At 47.2% G+C, this 19,803-nt stretch overlaps 1 protein-coding gene across 2 annotated transcripts in view; it reads left to right on the top strand.

The window, feature by feature from the left end:
• Positions 1–19,803, top strand: part of TPK1 (thiamin pyrophosphokinase 1) — a 264,873-nt gene that overhangs the window by 109,537 nt on the left and 135,533 nt on the right. For both annotated transcript variants that reach the window (XM_053663182.1, XM_053663183.1), the window contains one exon: positions 11,973–12,068. In XM_053663182.1, the coding sequence (XP_053519157.1) occupies positions 11,973–12,068 (96 nt within the window). The remainder of the gene's footprint in view (positions 1–11,972; positions 12,069–19,803) is intronic.

Genomic DNA, 19,803 nt, shown 5'->3' with positions numbered 1-19,803 from the left:
ATGTCTGGTTTTTATAAATGGACTACTGGAAATGTGTGTGTAATTCCAGTTTCAGAGCACTGACTCTCACTTAGTGGGGAGGGGTTACAGGTGAGTCTAGCACTCAGGCGGGCTGTCCAGTAACTAGTAACGCACAGCCTCAGCCGTTGGTAACGTGCCTTTCATTTTTAGGTTTTATAGGTAACAAAGTCGTTGTGGTTTCTTGAACCACCTACGCAAATTATTTTTGAGTTGTTAGTTACGTACATGGAAGTCTCACTGAAGCATGTGAAATTAAACCATGTGACTGTGGCTGTCTCCTACACTTGCAGTAATAATCAAATAATTTGGAAGTACTCTAGAAGCCCTATGGGACTATCTTAATAAAAGGTGGGAGTATTTTGTTTTACTTTCTAAAATGGTTACTTCATAGCGTTTTAGTAACTTCTCTGTAACGTTGCTTGTAAAAAGATTTCTAATCAGTTCGTAAGTGTACAGTTTATCAACCTAGATTTAATTCATAATCTAACTGACTTAAAATGTCCTTTTGAGTGTTTGGTGATGCTGCGGGTTCAGTTCTATTTAAAGTCACAGAACCTCCACAGGTGGTTTTGGTCTCCAGGGACAAGCGCCTGCATTGCCCTCTACCTCACCTTCCTTCAGCTGCATCTTTTCCCAGCTGCGTCTGCGTGCGGGCCACGTGCCGACAACGTCCAGATGCGGTGAAATCCATCAGCCTAGAGCGGGTGGGAAGCAGGACTGTGAGAAAGTGTGAACGAGTGTGAGAAAGTGTGAACGAGTGTGAGAAAGTGTGAACGAGTTAGCAGTTTGACCGTTTGCCAAACGGGCAGCTGCACAAAAATACGGTCAAACCTCAGTACTCATTGGCTTCAGACACGTCAGACCCTGTACTCATCGCATTTTGATGAGAAAAACATGTTTCGGCCCTCGGCGCTTACTGGCGACTCCTGCACTGGCTAGAACTCGCAAGAGTCACGACACCGCCGCAGAGGAGAACACACTTCATCGCCTGGTGCTCAGTGGTTTCGGCACTCGTCTTGAGTTCTGGAAAGAATGAACAAGCACCAGGTACCACGGGATGTGAAGCTCAGCTTCCTTTATGAATATATCTCTTTAAATTTAAATAAAACCCCTTGAGTATAGTAAAATTTTAGGCTTGAGCATTAGCATGAATTATTATGTGCTGATATAGGAAGGCTTTGTTCAGGGAATTACAGGCGGTTTCCCTTGACAACCGAGGGACAGATCCCTCACTTCATGGTCTCAGACGGGGGAAGCCCACACCCTCACCTGGGTGATGAAACTGTTTCTGGAACACACCTCAGTTCTGCTCGCCTCTGTCGAGGTCCTTTCAAGTTGACTTTATTTTATATTGTCTCTATTTTCCAAAGCCGGTTTGGTTGGAATTTTTTAAACATAATTAAGGCATTTAAAAGGGAGAGCCTATGCCCTTGCGTTTTAAGAATTGTCACCTTACTCCCTGTTCTCCAGAGCCTCAGTGGCTGTCCCTCCCCCCTGCCCCCTCCGGCTCGGGGGAGCCCTCCTTAGCTGAGTCTCGCCCTTCACGTGCCTGCCGCCCTTCACGTGCCCACCGACTGCAGCTGGGTGGAATCCTTCCTTTGTACTTCTGGTAGAAGTGCAATTTACCCAAATTTGCCTCCTCCTCCCTGTTAACACGTGACCTCCTACTGCCTAAGTCCGTGGCCGTCCATTCTGGAGTCCGTCCATCCTGGCGTCCGTCCATCCTGGCGTCCGTCCATGCTGGCGTCTGTCCATGCTGGCGTCCCCGGCAGTGGGGTTCCGGTGCAGGGTTCCGTGGAAGCCAGCGTCGGGTGCTCCTGTTGGAACCAGAGCAGCACAGCACGGGCGCCGCGGGCACTCGGTGCCAAAAGATTTCTGTCATCGATTGGGTTTGTGAGTTTGACCCTCTGTCTACGCCTTTTGGAAATGCACTGTGCACAGTATCATTTTCAGTAAGTCTGCCAAAAACTGAATTTTGTTTACCTTGGTAGTTTTCAGGTGAATTTGTGCAAACGGCACTCTTCTTTTTCTTTCCCTGCCAGCACCTCGTGTAGTGTGTTGATTTCCAGCGAGGCTAACGTGTATTTGGAGGTTTAGAAGCGTGTGGGATGTTTTCCTCTTTCAGAAACTTTTCAGCAAGGCACACAGGATTTCTCTCGTTTTAAAAGCTGGTAGGAGAAGATAATCCATGCAACCTTGAAAATAAGAATAGCCACCCATTTTTAAAAAGTGCTTCCAGAGCAGGACACTTTTTTATGTGTACTTTCATGTGTAAGCTCACTGAACCCTTGCAACAGACTTGATTAAGTTAGAACTCTAGCTATGTGTGGCAGAGAGCTGGGCGCAGAGTGGAGTCTGACCCGAGCCGCACAGCGAGCAGAGGTGGACGTGGGGGCCAGCCAGGCTGTTCTCAGCGCTGGGCCATGTCCTCGAGGTTAGGGCATTTTCTCACAGCACCGAGAGGATCCGGTTCACGGGCTGAGGAAGTCCCGTGCCTGCTTTTCTCAGTGTCAGCGCTGAGCTTTTCCTGCCCTGTTTCTGCTTCGTTCAGAGTCACTGAGCAGCGGTTCCCACCCCCACGCTCTTGCCTTTCTGGGGGGACTTGGCAGAGACCCCTGATGGAGGTTGGCTCTTTCCTTGGTGGGTTCTCAGTGGTTGTAAAGGGACAGCACCCAGATGAAGCAGATCTGAGGATTATTGCAAAATAGCTTATTCAAGCATGTATTTGAGGAAGACTCTTGTTAGCTCCTTGTTTGGGGGTCCCCAAGACAGCCCCCAGGTTGGGTGATTCCCTAGGAGGGCTCACAAGAATCAGATTATTGCAGTCAAAGGATTCAGAGCAGAACCAGCAGAAGGGGGAGGACACGGTGGGGCAAGCGGAGTCTGCAGGGAACCTGTCACCAGTTCCACGTGCCCTTTCCTGGGGCCGTCACACAGGTTGTGCTTCATCCAGTTGTGACCACAGGAGTGAGCTGTTGTCACCAGGGAAGCTCACTGGAGCCTCAGTGCCCAACATTGTCCTGGGGACACCTGCACGCTGAGCATGCACCACCAGAATTCCACACTACAAGGGGGTGCTGACCATGCTGTTTGTAGAGACAACTGAGGCCAGCGAGCCACCGCCAGCGCTCTGGGAGGGTTGTCTGCTGCTTTATCCAGTACAGGGAAGCATTTACCATCCGAGTTCCCAGGTGTCAGCCAAGGGTCAGCCTGCGAGCAGGCCTTTTTAAGGATAGCACTTCCAACCCCGCTGCGTTAACTCTTGGGCACCTTCTTCCACCCAGAACTCTGGCTCTGCTTTTAATAAGAAAGCCATCATTCAAAAGCTTATGCTGTTTGAAAAAGACTCTCGACTCCCGTTAACGAAGTGGACTGTCTGGTTTGAGATGCTGTAGTTTTCCTCCAGCGCCTGGCAGGGAAAGGCTGTCTGGTAACACCCAGGGCAGTGAAGGTCACACTAGCTTAGAATACCTCTTTCTGTTTGGGACCGAATGGAGAGTTGCCACAAGGTTACATTGTGTTTATTCTTTCCTTTTGTATCCTGTCTAGAACACCCAGAAGAGGCCACTTGTTACTTAGAGTGTAATCATGTGGAATTCTTGCTGAAGAAATTGTTATTTGTAGGCTGCCATTTGATGATTTAAAAACATCTTCTTAGTGTGAAAAGTAGGAATGTTTTTTGGAGGCTGGTAAATAAACCTGAAGGGCCAACCTACGGCATCTGGCTGCGTGCGGTCGAGGGGCCGGTGGGAAGTGGTGGCTTTGGGATTCCGTCCGGACCGGGGAAAGAGCACTCTCAGAGCTTCCTCAGGAACACAGATCATTCAGAGTCCCGTTGGCTTCATCTAAGTTTTCCTGTTAGCGAATCTGAGAGCGAGTCTGGGCTAACTGTAGATCTGTATCTGATCGTCCAGAGTAGATGTTTTGCCTGCTGCGCTTTTAACCTGCCAGGTGGTTTCTTGCGACGGGTTTGGTCAGCTCACTTCAATGAATGATAGTGAAAACTCATTAGGAAAATTTTAATAAATTCAGTTTGTTGAAGACTCTTGAAAATGCCTCCCCCAAATATTTCAAAGTATATGTCGTGCTTATATGAAAGAAGAAAGACAATTTCAGCAATAAATAGGGGATAATAAAGTGTGTGGGAGTTACATTCCTAAGATTCAGTAAAACTCTTCTCATTGCCTATATACCTAAAAAATTTATATCGATATTCTAATGTCATTGGATAGTACGTTGTATTTTGTGTTTCTCAGAGCCGCTTGAAAGGTGGCCGTAGGTGGTTTCTTATCTCCCCTTCTTTACCCTCCTGACTGACACCTGACCCCTCCCAGCGTGTCCCTTTCTTTCCTGCTGCCTGCACTGTGAAGTCCTCAGCTGGATGAACCACTTCGGCCCAATCCCTGCTTCGCACCGTCCCAAAATCACCTCCCCTCCTTCTCCCCTCCCTCTCCACCGGGAGACAGCTTTCTGCGGGTGAGGCTGATCTCTGACAGTTACACCAATTCACAGTAAAGATTCAGGGTGAGTCATCTTTCCTACTACTAGTTGTATTTTAAAAGAAACTTTTCACCCTTATTTATTAGCAGTAAGAATATACATTTCTACAGCTTTCCTAGAAAGCACTCTGGAAATATATATATCAAGGATTTTTTTAATATGCTTATAATTTTCCCAGCAATTTTATTTCTGGACGTCAATTCTAAGGAGTCAACCAGAAGGAAACAGACACAGAGACTGGTCGTGATGGTGTGTTTCATAGCGAGGGAAAAGTGAGTCATGTCGTGGACACAATGCTCAATGCAGTGCCAGCACAGTGAGCCGGGAGAGCGGCCAAGTCACCGTGTCCCGTGTCCCGGCGGCTGTAAGAGCCCGTGGCTTCCTAGGTTTCCGGGTATTTAAAGCTGGAGGAAACCAACTCCATGAAAAGTCCAAGTTACAAAGGCATTTTCCTGCCCACACCTGCCAGAGCTCTCCAAGCGTAACCGCGCGGGCCGGGGGTGTGGGCTTCAGACGCCGGGATCCCGTGCCGCGTCCTCACCAGAACAAGTCAGTCCACCTGCGTGAACTGTGGTGATTTCGTTTCCCCGACACTGCTCTTGTGGTGGAGTCCAAGAGCATAATTCATATAGAGTGACTGATACCTCATACAACATGGGGGGGCGGTACTCAGATATCAGTTCACTCATGTTGTTAATTTGGTGAGGAAGATGGTTAATTATCAAGAGATCATAATTTTAAGATTTTCACTTAAAGATTAGATACTTCTAACATCTGATATGTCAGAAAATTAAATTATATTTTCTGGGAAAAATCTAACTTTATTGAGAAGCATCTGATTATGACTATACACACATTGCATTATGCTAGGTGAGAAGCTGTATGTCAGTCAGTCCAAATAAACTGTTAAAATCGGTGTGCGTGGTACCTACAAGGAAATGGCACTTCTTAACCTTGTAAGGTCAGTCCAAAAAGCCACAGTACAAGTCTCTGAGCCCCACACAGATCTTGGCAGGGTCGTTTGCTCAAGTCCTGTCTCGTCCTGGGTGGATGGGTGGGCATTGAAGACTCGGCCCAGAATGAATGAACTGATCGCAAATCTGGGAGTGCTTTCACCAGACTTAACTCCCTGCCTCCTGATTCACTGAGGACAAGTCTCTCTCTGAATACAGTGCCTGAGGAAACAATTAGTGTGTTGTCATCATTGTGTAAAGGGTCTGCTTTCTGTCTCATTAAAGAGCTCAGAAGACACAGCATAGTATAAGCTGATAGGTTTTATGCATGTTAAATGTAAAAACTCACTAACCTATATTAGTTAAGTTATTGACAAACAGTAAATTAAGTGATTGAGAATGGCAGTCGAATGGTTTTCGCACTGGTCTTTTGAAATTACGGTAAGTTGGTTATTGACACTCATTGCCTTGTAATAATTTCTTTTAGTTGAATAAATTTGAGTGAATTCAGTGTACTGTTTGTTGTGAGCATCCACACACGGCTCTTCGGCGAATACTAACACTGTTTGGTTGAGTCCGATGAGCTCTGACGTGGTGTGGTCCGACTGTAACACCCGAGGTTTCTAGGGACTCCTCTGTGCCCTGTGGGGAGCATTTGCTCCGCGTCCATCCTGTTCACAGTGCTCTCCGCGGGTCATTGCACAGGATCTCAACAGCACGTGTCGTTTGCATGACCGCCGCATTGCAGATGAGCAAGAGGAGGTTCAGAGAGAAATCTTCACGGGTCCAAACCTGTTCCCCCACATTAACCTGCTCACACGTGCGTACGGGTTAGTTGTTAGAATCACAGAAACTATGGGTGGACTGGGAACCGAGGTTGCTTGGTGAACTACACAGCCCGCAGGCTGCATCTGGTCGCTGTCTGTTACCGTACGACTGGCAGCAAAGGGTGGTTTTACATGACTGGACGGTTGGGGGAGTCAGAAGAATGCTGTTTCCTAACACATGAGCATCATATGAAATTCAGATTTCCTTTTTCTTGGAATAGTCATTCCCATTTATTTATTGTTTTCATGATACAAAGGCAGAGTTGAGTAATTGGGAGAGAAGCCCCATGGCCCGCAAAGCCTGAGAGAGTTACTATTTGGCCGTCACAGAAAAACTCTGCTGATCCCTGGTCTGTTCTCTGGGGACTTTGTAGGCACCTTTAGTTCACACCCGAGTTCTTACTGCTCGCCCCACCTGTGTTAGGTCTTGTACTACAGACGCAGGGTGAGCAGAGGTCCGTGCGCACCTCCGTGGAGCTCACGGCTAATGCCTTGATGCATATTTTAATACTCATAAGTATATCTAATATGTTAATATAATAAAGTTGATCATTCTAATAAATTATTTTAATGCTCATAAGATAGACTATCAATAATGTACACAATTAACTTGTTTGGTTAATCTAACTGTAAAATTATTTGCTTTATTGAAGCATTTATCATAACTCATTGCTTGAAATGCTTTTTTTTTTTTAAGAATGGGTAAGTATAGCCCCGAACATAAACCATTTCTCTCAGATGATTTGTGACTTTATTGTAATTAGGATCATATATTAGGACCATATATAGCTATAGATGTCAGCAATATTGGAAACTGAACTGAACCATTATCATTCCAGAGCATGTTCTGAAAGACTCTTTACTGACTCATTTTTACTAAGTCACTGATAATGGTTTTGTTCCTCAAGTGTCCCTTTATTAAGAAATAAGTTACAGCTTGCTCAAAAGAGTTCTGGATTCCTTGTGTGATACCTTCCACTGCTTCTCCTGTACATTTGTGCTTCACTTTCCATGACTGGGTAGTAGCTTTGCCAACATTCAAGGATTGCTGTATGTTAAGTTACTGAATTGCATACAGACCACTGATATTTGTCATCATTTTAAGAATCTGCACAAATGCTGCCCTAAAACAAAAGTGTTACGCAATTAACTTATGGCAGCAGTAGCAGTACCTGAAAAAAGGACATCAGTGTTGCTTTTCTGTGTTAGACTCGCCGTCTGGCTTATCGAGACTTATGTTTTAGAGAAACATGCTATTCATCCCACAAGGGGAGAAATGCCTTTAATCCATCCGCCCTTTGTCTGCCCATCAAACTTCCGTCCACAGCTGGATGCGTGCACATTCTGCACTAGCAGCCGCCTCCGGAGGTCAGCTTCCCTGTACACCCAGGGGCGCTCCGTCGGCTGCTGACCGCGGAGCCTGTGTCCACAGAGGCGCGGGTGTGGGTTCACCCAAGTGTGTGTGTGTGTGTGTGTGTGACACACACTTGTTCTACTGCTTTGGTTTGTTTGCTCCCGCAGCGGTCTGTTTCCTTCTTTCTAGTTTTCACTCTCCTCCAAGCTGATGAATTACCGTGTTCACAAGGGATAATTTTCCTTACTTGTAACTTTTTTGTCCTTTAAATTGGTTCTCCTTGCCGTTAGGGCAGCTGTCATCTTAATGAACTATGTTTCCTTGATTATTGCAGATTATTTCCGTTTCTGACACCGTGATATGATCTCAGCATTGCAAGCTTTTGTTCTTCAGTTACTCCTCAATTGAGGGGAAGCTGATGTAACCAACCAGCAGTTCCCTTAACAGGCGTCCCTCATTGCCGCGTGTTGTACTAGAGAATGTAGCTCCACCCCATGGTCCAAGTGGCATTTCAGGTGCCTCCAATCCCAGTCAAATACAGACCGACTTTCTTTTAGCACTTGCTGGGTAGTGCACAGTAGGGCTAGGAATTTCTCAGTATGGGCAAAAGAAGAAAAGAAACCTGCCCCTTATCTGTCTGTCTGTCTTTCTGTCCCAAACACACATACACACATATTTATATTTTACAGGTCAGAGGCATCCAAAGAGATCTTTGGCATCTCTTCCAGAGATCAAGAGATCTTTTGGCATCCATTGTGGCATCTTCCATTGTGGACTGGAAGAAGAAGAGTTGTCCTGGGCCACACATTAACTACACTGTGACACGTAATCACACAAAAACTCTGATAATGTTTTAAGTAAATTTACGGTTTTGCGTTGGGCCTCATTCACAGCCACCCTGGGCTGCATGTGGCCCGAGGACTGCAGGTTGGACGCCCCTGTTCACTAATTAGGACATTCCTGTTTTCATTTGTCACTGGTCTGTGTTCTTAGTATCTAGCAGATGCCTACTTCTTCTGTACATAGTATTATTTAACAAAGCAGTAGACACATAGTAAGTCTCTAAAAAGTAGTGGATTGGCCCTCAGGGAATTGATTTATAATGAAATCTCTACGTGTCTCCTGGCTTTGATTTGTGACGAGGAAGCCTGTATTCAGTTCAACGCACTAGAACAGGATTTTGAAACGGGTTGTTCAGACCTGATTCAGTTCTCCTTGCTTCTCCCTGGATGGGGGCTTAGGGAGGGGGTGGAGTGGGCATTGTGGCTCCTCGCGCTCAAAAGATTCTTTTCAGGTTTGAACAAAATCAGAAAAACCTTGACACTGACACATACCAAAATTTGTGATGTCAGTCCAGGTCTCCCCTTTCAAATTCTAGTGTAAAACAAAATCAGGTATAATGTTAAAAAGTAATAACCCAGCTTGAAAAATGTGGTGTATTCATAAAGGGAACTTATTATCAGAATTGGGTTATTTAAAATTTGACTTTGTAATGACAAAAACCATACATGATAAATGCATAGTATAAGATTAGGGTACAAAATAATAATTTGTACCATAAATAATATATTTCAGGCAACTGAAAAAAGTCAAAGATAGTAGTAGTGAAAACACAAGTTTCCACTCACACGTTGGTGTCTTCAGACTGCGTTAAAGAGTTTTATAGTTAGTGCTTTGGAAGGTGTCTGTATATTTTAAGGTAAAATACACATATATCTATTAGGAAACTAATACTAGAATTTTTAAAACGATATACTTCCTCAATTGGCCAAATCTCAGCTTTTATATCTTCGGGGTCCTTGGATTGTGAGTGTGAGGTGTTCTGTGGTTTTGCTTTTTAGAAAAAAGATCAAGTCCAGTGAAATTTTTCACGTGGCTCAGTGCTTCTGACTCCAGGAAGTCGAGTCTTAGTCTATAGCACAAATGGTGGTAATTGCACATTAATGTGTAATAGTTGAACGTAGCTTGATACCTGTTAGTGGTCATTTCCGCATGTTTCCTTGTCTGCAGGGTCTTGAGAGTTGATCAGTGTAGTTCTGTATCTCTTCCCTTTTAGGTCTTAGTCTGGCTTCCGCAGACCCAAACCGCAGAGGGAACCCCTTTCGGTGGCCAGGCCTGTGGCTGTGAGTTGGCTGCTGCTCTGCGTCCCGGGCCCCGCTGGGGGTCGGGAGCTCTCCCGCCGCGGCCGCTGGAGCTCTGTCTCCTTCTAGTGACCACTGTGTCATCCCTCTCTGACGTTACAGTCTTTTAAACTCATGAAAATTCCAAGAAGCCGAGGATAGCTGATAAATGCCCCAAGAAGACTTTCTAGAAGTTCTTGGTGTATAGTCTAAATATTTCAGTGCCTTCAAGGACTGACTTAAGCTTGTCTGTGTGCCCATCTTAAATTGCTGAGGTAAAATAAGGAGTTTTGAAGTCTCGCTCCTGTGTTTCAAGTTACTTGATTTATAACATCATTCTTGTGGAACCACTTCTTGAGATGTTACACGACCTTTTCCTGTTAGATGTCTCGGAGCTTCCACTTCACGGGAGAAAAACAATAGGGTTTCTAGGTGTGGCATCCATGCTGCTCACTGCCTCGCTGTGTGGTTAGCAAGTCCATTTAAACCTCTTGTTTTCATTTCCAAAGTGTTTATCTCCTTCCTCTCCAAAATGTCACAGTGGGACCAGACATGATTTCTTGGGTTCTCTTTAGCTATAATTGTTCCTAATTCTATAAAGAGAACTTTAAGGTGGACAATGATCTGTTAATCATCCCTTGCTTTGCTCTTTCTGTTTGCCTTTTTATTTCTGCTCCCCTTTATTGGAGTGATGATTTTTATTGTCAGCCCCTAAACGAAGACGTTTCCCATTGTCATCTGTGGTACATTCAGCAATGAGATGCCACCCCCCCCACCCCTTTGCTGGCATACATCTTCATTCCTAAGGAAAGTTATTTAAACATTTATCGAACACTTACTGTGCAGCAGACTGGTGTCAGGCAGTGGGAACAGTAATGACCGAAACACGATTCCTGTCCTCAGGGAACTTTCCCAGGGGTGAGTTCTGCTTCGGTGACAACCTAATGTCCTCAGCCCCGGTCCCACCCCTGTGTCCTCTGGTACATCCTCATGTCTGCTCTCTCAGGAATGTTAGCCAGAGACGAATCCACTTCTTTATGCCCTTGCTTGGTGATTGTAGTAAATTCCAGTGTTCTTTTAGGGTAAGGAAAGGACACGCCGATGACCTTGTAAAGATGACATATACATCTTTCAGGGCATAATGTATTTCCGAATGATGAGAAATTAATTTTTTTCATTGGTCTCTACGTTGTAGGGCAGTCGTAAAGGAAAAAAGCTTAAGTTGCGCTTGATACATTTAAAGAGACCTTGAAGTTAAAGAAGAACCTTTAAATCTACTGAGAATGGTTTTTGGAATAATTTAAGAGGCAGTGTGGGTGTTTTGTATCCTTGAAAACTCTTTGAATGGCAACTTTTTGTAGTAGATTATATTTAACTTCGCCTCACTCAGCCGACTGTCAGAGACCGCACGTTGTTTTATTCCCGAATTAAGTCTGCAGTCCCATTGCAGTCTGGTTCATATGCCATCCCTGTGTCAGACATCAGAAGAGAAGGTTTCTTTAGTCATCTAAGTTCACGGGTGCCAAAAAGCTGGCACTTTTAGTGGCTTCGTATCTATGAATATATTTCAGTGTTTCTTGCTAGGTAAGGTATCTGCTGTGGAAGAGGCAAAGAACTTACCCATTCACTTCATTCTGTCCAGAAATAATCCAAGAAACACGTGTCCAGAAGCCGAGCTCTTGGTGCTGCTTCTCACGGGGGAAAGGGGTGTGTAAAGGAATTTCGAGGGACACCTGACTTGCTTTTACCTAACGTAGTTTCACCATCAGTTTAACACGGCTGCTGTTTTCCCCACTTGTGCGAGTAAACTCGGGAGGTCTGCTTACAGAGATTCAGAGTTTCTTAGAACTGGTGTTAACTTAAGGTAATTTCCCTGTGAGTGCGTTTTACAGTTCTTGGTCCAGATCTTGAATGTCACAGCAGTGAACTTCGAAGACCGTTCATGTGGTCTAACCTGTCCTTTTCTGGGGGAAACGACCGTCACAATCAGACCATCGCTGTGCTGTTCTGACACCGTCCCTGAGCGGTCCTGGCACGGGACATAAACAGATACTGGCAATGATCCTGATGATCGGGGATAATACAGACGTAATGGGATGTCCCTACCGATACCTTATCTGGACCCTTACAGCTTCCGAGCTGTTCACGAGGCTGGCGTCGTCACTCATTCTCACCTGCTTTCTTCTGCCGCACACAGGGCTGTGAGCTCATTTCAACGCCCGACCAAGACCACACGGACTTCACCAAGTGCCTCGAGGTGCTCCAGACGAAGGTGGAAGAGAAGGACCTGCAGGTATGTGGCGGGCCCCTAGCTGGTGGATGAAGTCCTACTGCCAAGTCCGTTAAAGATCCCGGTTGAAGTTTTTCCTCCTCTAAAACTTCATTTTCTTTTTAAAATGAGAGATCATTTACTTCTGTGCCGGTTTCTAGATTCCTGTCAGGGTTTCTCCGCACGTTGAGTAAATCTGTACTTAGCTTCTGAAACAGGAGCGTGCACACGTCAGCCAGAAGTCACGGCTGCCAGCACCTCACAAGGCCAAGGCCCCGGGACACGGGGCAGGGCCCTCGTATAAGGTGTTCGGAGCTGACAGCTCACGTTTGGTTTAGGGTGAGAAGCTGCTTTTCGTCTCTGGTTGCTGGTTGCCCTGTGGAGCTGTGTGTCTGTTTTTTTCATGCGTTTAAACTTCATGTGGGCAAAACAAACAGGGGTTTGGCCCATGGTCATCACTGCAAACTCTTACATAAGCCAAGGAAATAGTGACCTTTCTTAAATCAGTTAAGAGTCTGCCGCTTTTCATTTGTGGCTCTCAAAGGTATTCAACAATGACATCCACCCAGTGTTTAATCCCATTAATTAGCTAATAGACAACTCGCATTACACTTTACTGTCTTCCTTGGTACTTGTTGAAATGGTATGCAAACTTTAAAGTCTGTGTTTAGTGAGCATCTGTGTTTAGTGAGCGTCTGTGAAGTCTGAAGCACTGAAGAATAATTGACGTACTTTTCCGGCAGGGACCAGAAGGGAAGCAGAGACCAGGATCAGAGGTGCAATTTAAACTTAGAAAACCAGGCAAATGCCCTGGGGCATGAGAATACCTTTGACAGGAGGGACAGGAGACTCTCCTCTTGGCCCAGCCTCAGGGGTCCCATGAGGCTGGGCCATCTTCAGACGCAGCCCGGCCTCGCCTCCTGTCTGCGTCCTCTGTCCTCCGTGGTCTTGGCGCTGCTGTGGAGGCCTGCTCTTTGTCCGTTTCTCTCCTGGTCTCCAGCAGCTGCCTGCAGCAACACATGCTCTACCCCTTTCCGTCCCGGGGGAGGAAGACGCTGAGACATCCCTTGGCCACCCTTGGTTTTGGCAAAGGAGGATGAGATGAGATCTGGGTTGTCTCAGGCTGGGTGGGGTGTGGGCTCCATCCACATGTCACGTGCTCAGCTCCATGCTAACACACCCGTGGCGGGGCGGGACAGGTGCTGGAGAGGCAGCCCCGGTGGACACCTGCTCCCTTGCAGCGGTTCAGCGGAGGTGTGTTCCAGCAGGTGGGTTCTGATGGGTGCGGTGGGTCCTCGTCTGCCTTTGAAGAAAAGCCTCGGTGACTGTCACAAATGGCACGTGGCTCATTGGGCCAAGTCAGCAGAGGGAGTGGAGCGAACATCCTCGTCTCCGTTGTAGCTTGAACTAAACCAAACGTATTGTGCTATTTCCTGCAATAAGGTGCCATAATTAAGTATTTGTTTAAGGCAAACCGAACAGAGCCTATTGAGAGTTATCTGCTTCATCCAGATAGAGCTGATTGTTTTTATAGTTTCTTAGGAAAACCAGAATTGTAAATCTCCACCAGTTTCAGTTTCCCCAGTGCTGCCACCCAAGTTGTGGGAAGCCGGGGCTGCGATTATGTGAGTCGTCTTTGTCGTTTAATTGATAGTAACTGTGCTCAGTCACCGGGTCTCAGAACAAATAGGCAGATCTCAGCCTGAAGAAGACCAGACTCCAGAGGGAGCCCCAGGCTGGGGAAGAGGGTAATCGGGGTCCGGGATCTGCCCGATGAACCCAGCAAAGCCGTGGCCAGTCCGGTGGGGAGGGCTGGAGCAGGAGGAGCTGTGAGGGGCGCCTGCCTCGGACAGAAAGGGCCAGACTCCCACTGTGCTTAGCCGCAGAGCGGAGGCAGCCCAGGGAGGGGGCATGTGGCCTCGATGGCATGTTTTACTGCATCCTGAAGGGTCACAACAGCCCACTGTCCCCACAGCCTGGCAGCGGGTTCTCTGGGGGACAGTGAGCGGTGTACCCAGGCGGCTGCCATGGGCCTCAGCCTGTCCGGGGCCCAGGGTGTTCTCCAGCCTCGTCTTGCACAACCCTTTCTCTGTTCGCGTAAAATAAGCCGTATTCTCTCTTCTGTCCGCCTTAAGGTGTTTTTGCCTCTGTTGCCCCACTGCCAGAATTTGTGAATATTTTTTTTTGTATTTTTCTTTGTCTTTGCCTAGAGCACAATGGCGGAGTCTACCTGATATGCTTGTTCCTGTACCCCACCCCAGATTAGGTCCTTCTGCTCTACACCCCGTGTGCCCCTCTGTTCCTGTAAGGCACTTCAGACACTTGTAATGATGTTGTTAGTTACTTGTCATTGTTCCTTGAAGCCTTTCTTTCCACCTAGAACGCACAGCCCTTGATGCTGCGGTCGGGCTTGTCTGGTTCGCAATCGAACAGCAGCACTTGGCCTGTGAGAGGTGTTCTGGGGACATTGGGTCCGTGTTAGCACCGTGGGAACCTGCGGGACTGGAGGACGTAACACAGTCGTGGAAAGGCTGTTGAGAGAAACTGAGACGGAACAGACAAGTAGTGATGAGAGGGCAACAGAAGCGTGTTCGGGGAGGACCTCCGCGCACGCGGGGTGGAGGGTGCCCCAGGGGGCCAGCAGCCGGTGTCGGAAGGGTGTGACTGGAGAAGGGACAGTGTGCTGCTTTGAAAGTGTAGTTAGATAAACTGAACAGCGCATTACTCACAGGGAGAACCTTCCCAGGAAGCTCCCATTCAGATTCATATTAAATGTGACCAAAGACAGTGTCTTGAGCTTCCACCGGATTTAACATTTAACCCGGAAGGACAAGATTGCAATTGATTTCGGGTAATAGCGGAGAAAAGCATGATTAGAAAGAGTGGAACGGGGACTGAGGCCAGATTTCTCTCCACGCACCCGGCACCCTCAGATGAGAGCACCCTTAGATGAGAGCACCCTCAGATGAGAGCACCATGAGGCTGTTTGAAAACGTGCTCCTGTGAGCTGTGTCCACGTGCCACGCACCCTCCGCCCCCAGGCGCTAAATCTGAGCTGATCGCCGGGCATTTCCGCTTTTCCCTTAATGTTATAAATAGGGACTGTAATCAAAACATCTGTATTTTACAGTAAAATCTGATCTTACTAGCACATTCTTTACAGTATTCAGTACAATAAGTAAATTGAATTAAAGTAGCATTTCATATGTTAAATGACTCTACAGTGTAACACATTAGAAATTTACACAATTTGGATTAGGACCTGTCTCATCCTAAGGGAGTTTACTCTCCAGCACACATTATTTAAAAACATTTTTCCTGAACTTATGTATTTATTCATGTGTTCATTTTAAGCCCGCTCGCCCCCAGTTTTGACCCCTCCGTAGGAAGCCTCTGAGCCGCGTGCCTTCGCGATGCTGTGCCTTCCTGCTGCCTCACCGTTTTCTGACACTGTGACACACACCTGAGGTCTGTGCGCTGCGGTTCAGTGAGGACATCAAAAGCTGTTTCTCCAAGTTTTTTAAGATGTACGGTGTACATTTTTTAGGATGAAGCAGAAATAAATCTAGATTATAAGACCCTAAAATATGTCTATTTCCTTTGCCAAATTAGGGAAGTTTTCTTTCATTGTTTTGTCAAAGAAGTTTCAGTTTCTTGCTCATCTTCATCCCCTTAGGGCACCCCTACGATTCAAACATTGGTACGTTGGGAGATGCCCGCAGGCACCTAATACTAGCCTCATTTTTCTGAATTCTTTCTTCTTGCTGTTCCGGTTGGATGCTTATTTCTTCCTTATGTTCCAACTCGTTGATTTGAATACCAGCTTCATCTGCTCCACTGTTGGTTCCCTGTAGATTTTTCTTTCTTTCGCTTCACGCATCCCTCATTTCTTCCTGGGACTTTCTTACCCTGTTGCTGTACTCAGTGAGTTCTTTGAGCATCCTGATCCCCAGTGTTTTGAACTCTGCCTCTGATAGGTTGGCTGTCTCTGTTTTGTTTAGTTATTTTTCTGGGGTTTTGTTCTCTTCTTTGATTTGGGCCATATTTCCCTGTCTCCACAATTTGGCAGCCCCCCCTGTGTGTGTTTCTGTGTATTAGGTGGAGCTGCTTTGACTCCCCGTCTTAGTAGCGTGGCCTGTTGTAGAACAGGCACCTGTGAATATTGTGGGGTGGGGCCTTAGGTAACTGCCAGGGGGTGGGGGGCCATCTGCTTTACAGCGCGGTGGCTCTCTGTGGGGGGCGGGGCTTGGAGAGGGACAGCGCTGCTGCCTGGCTTCTGGGGGTTCTCCTGGCACTGGCCTCTTGCGCCTGCTGCCCTTGCAGCTCTTGTCCTCGTGCTGAATCCCGGAGGGGCAGGTCTGCGTGAGTTCCAAGTCCGCGTGGGCCCTTTGAGTGGAGTCTCCTGCTAATCCAGCAGTTTCTTCTGCCGCCCCAAGCCCCACTGGTTTTTACAGTCAGAGGTTGTGGGGATTTATCTCCTGGGGCTGGGGCCCCCTGCTCCTGAGGTGTCCCTCCTGATCTTTATCCACCACGTGTGAATGTGGGACCACCTGCTCCGCTGCCTCGTCACGCCTCACCACGTCTCCGTGTCTTCGCCCTCCTACTTGTCTGCATGGAGGTGGCCTCTTCAGTGCTCGGTTGGAATACTTTTTATAGTCATCTGAGGAGGTGAAGCGTGTTTACCTACATCTCCAAAGTAAAGTGTACTTTACTTGGAATAAGTGAAAAATAATGTCCACTGTTTCAAATGTCGTAACTGTAGAATGGGATAATCTTTTGTGACATGACTGATAATAATATAGGATAAAAAGGCAAAGGCAAGGACTTCTTGGCACGTAGGCAAACAGAAAGGCAGCTGAAGGCAGTTGAGACTCGACGGTGTTTGGACCGTGGTAGCGAGCCAGGTAGGTCAGCCTTCTCAGTTTCCTGAGAGAGCAGAGCACAGCGGGCTGGACCAAAGACGGAACGTACCTCCCTCGGTGCTGAGTGTGAAGGAGCAGCCCCGTTCACTCCTGCGTGCCCGCCTTACCTCTCAGCCTCCTGTGGCCTCCATCAGCACCTGTTTTCTCCCCGGCTCCTGCGCTGGTTCTCTGTCACCACTGCCTTTATCTTCGCTGGGCTGCAGTAACAGTCCATGCCATTAGCTCCCTGATTTATACCTCTGACCTGAAGCTCCAAAGCCATGGATCTACCTCTCACTGAAAAGCCAGAGGAGCTTCATTTCACTGTCTGAAACAAAATTCACCATCTTTCTTCACAGAATCTCGTTCCTTGGTTCTTTATTTTCTGTGTTGTTCTACCATCCATCTGTCTGGCAGAGCCCCAGCGGTGCCCTCCCACTTCCTCTGCGCTCCCTTAACAACGGGTACCGTTGCCCTTCAGCGCTGCAGCATCTCTGGACCGCTTCCTCCTCTCCAGTCCCACCCCTGCTGGTTCGGTCCAGACCTGCACCCTTTGCACTGGGCTGTCCGGTTGGTGTTCGGTTGGCTCCCTTTATTCTCCAACTAGAGTTCATATCCTTTGTCTTAGACGTGCATTAGCTTGAAATTTTTTATAGTCTCTGAGTTATTTATTCTGTAACTATTTGCTCAATCAATAAATGTATTTCCAATAACATCAGTGCAAATTTTGAAGGACATCATGGCAAAGCTCACCTGGCACGTAGACTCTTTGAAGGGGTCTTAGTAGCATTCTGGATGTCATAGCAATTTTCCTGTGACATGTGTCCAGATGCTTTGGCCTCCTTGTTGTCCATGCCAGTTGTAATAATGAGTGTTTATTACTAAGGGCTTCAGCCCCCAAAGCATTGTAGTTAGAGGTTCGGTGCTCAAGTACGAGTGATGGGCCTGGCCCTCTGTCTAGCTGCGCGACGGCAGGAAGCGGTTTAAGTTCCTGTAGCTTCAGTCTTCTCGTGGGCAGGTCAGAATAACAGTCTCTGTGTAGCGGCGAGTCATTAGTTAATGTACCTGCTTCAGCGCCTGCCACATAGAAAATCCTTAGTGAAAATGTAACAGTTGTTGGAGTGGCATTAATAATCATACATTTTTCCATGGGTATCCAACCTGTGGCTCCCGGGCCACATGTGGCCCAGAATGGCTGTGAATGTGGCCCAACATGAAATCGTAAATTTACTTAAAACATGATGAGATGTTTTGTGATGACATGCTACAGTGTACGTACCGTGTGTTCCAAGACCACTCCTCTTCTTCCAGTGTGTCCAAGAGACACCAAAAGGTTGGACACCCCGGTACACCTTATAGTTCTTATGATCTGTAGCACATTTTATATAGTATATTTATATAATATATTCTATTTTTTGAAATATAGGATAAGATAAAAATATATAAAATATTGTGATCTTCTGATCTTACAATAAATTTCATGGAATAATGTGGTTTTACAATCAGTGTCTTTATACATTTCTAACACTAGTTAGTTCTACTTTATAGCTCCAGTTCATGGATTCACCATACCATTTTTTTCTTTTGGACATATTTTCATTCTAGAAGAACTCTCTCAATATTAGAAGGTCGGATTAAACGGAGCACTGCTTGCGTGTTGAAGTGACTGCTAGCAGAGCCTTCCAACTCTCCCTTGTCTTAGGGAGCCGATGAGAGTGGTATTATCTGTATGTTTAGGGATAGTGTCCAGTGGGGAGGTGAGGTGCACAGCCCACTCAGCACTGTTTGCACTTTGCCTCCGTGGACAGAAAAAGGAGACGTGCTCCCCTTCTGCACTCCCGAGACAGGCGGCGTGTGCCTCGGCCCAGGGAGGGTGCCTTTCTCCAAGGTCAGCAGGAAGTGCACTGCGGAGCCCCAGCGGCAGGCTTCCTTCCCTGAGATGCTCTCTGGAAGCTCCGGGGGGCTGGGGGGGCAGTTTTTCCAGTCGGTTTGACACTCTCACATCATCCCTCTTCTGCGATGCCATTAGGCTGTGATGAGGAGACTGAGCCCCTGGCCCCAGGTGGCCCCCAGCCTCCGGGCGGAGACAGTGTGCAGGTGAGGACAGCGCCGTTTCCAACTACAGGCGCTGTCCTGTGCCTCTTCGGAGCAGACGCAACTTCTTGTCACAGGTTGTGTGTATGGATCCCTTCTCTGTGTCACCCTTTAATTTCTCATTTGGGAAAAGAGAACAGTGCGATTTTTTAGATAATGAAGCTGCAGCTTGTACTGATGAGGCCCTCTGTTACCTATACATTCACGCTCTGAAGAGGGTGTTGTGCAAACCAAGTGTCAGACGAAGAAGCAAAGAGCAGAAACCAGTTCCCTGGGCCCTGCGTGAACTGGCAGGCATTTCCTAGATCACTTTGGAGCTGCCTTCAAAAGAGGAATCCACGTCTGTTTTTCCCCCTCAGAGACTAGCAGTCTTTTTGGAGGGCTGCACAAGAACATAGATAAGCCCAGTGCTTCCAAGTGACTCTGGGCAACGTTGCTGCAAACACAAAGAGCTTCCTGCCTTGGAGGCTGTGGCTGCCCCTCCATCCCTGTCCCCGCCACGCTTGTGTGAGTCCTGGGACTGGCGGAGGTTATCTGCTCCACAGGGGACTCGGTCAGATGACTCACTTGCCAGATGAAATTTCTTATCAATGCGGAGAACTTCAGCTGCGGGCGGGACAGCGGTCCTCTGCAGGGGAAGGCCGACCTTACGTGAAAAGGGCTTTTCATTTTGAGTTCCTGCCTTGTGAAGACACGGAAATTGCAGATGGAGGAGGGAAGTGCATCTTGAGGCCTTTTGTAAGAGTAATACACACAGAATAGAG

Source organism: Artibeus jamaicensis, unplaced genomic scaffold, assembly GCF_021234435.1.
Source record: "Artibeus jamaicensis isolate MK-2021 breed Jamaican fruit bat unplaced genomic scaffold, CSHL_Jam_final contig_1044, whole genome shotgun sequence".
Classification (NCBI taxonomy): Eukaryota; Metazoa; Chordata; class Mammalia; order Chiroptera; family Phyllostomidae; genus Artibeus; species Artibeus jamaicensis.
Note: the sequence above shows the minus strand (reverse complement) of the source record. Positions and strands in the feature narration are given on the sequence as shown.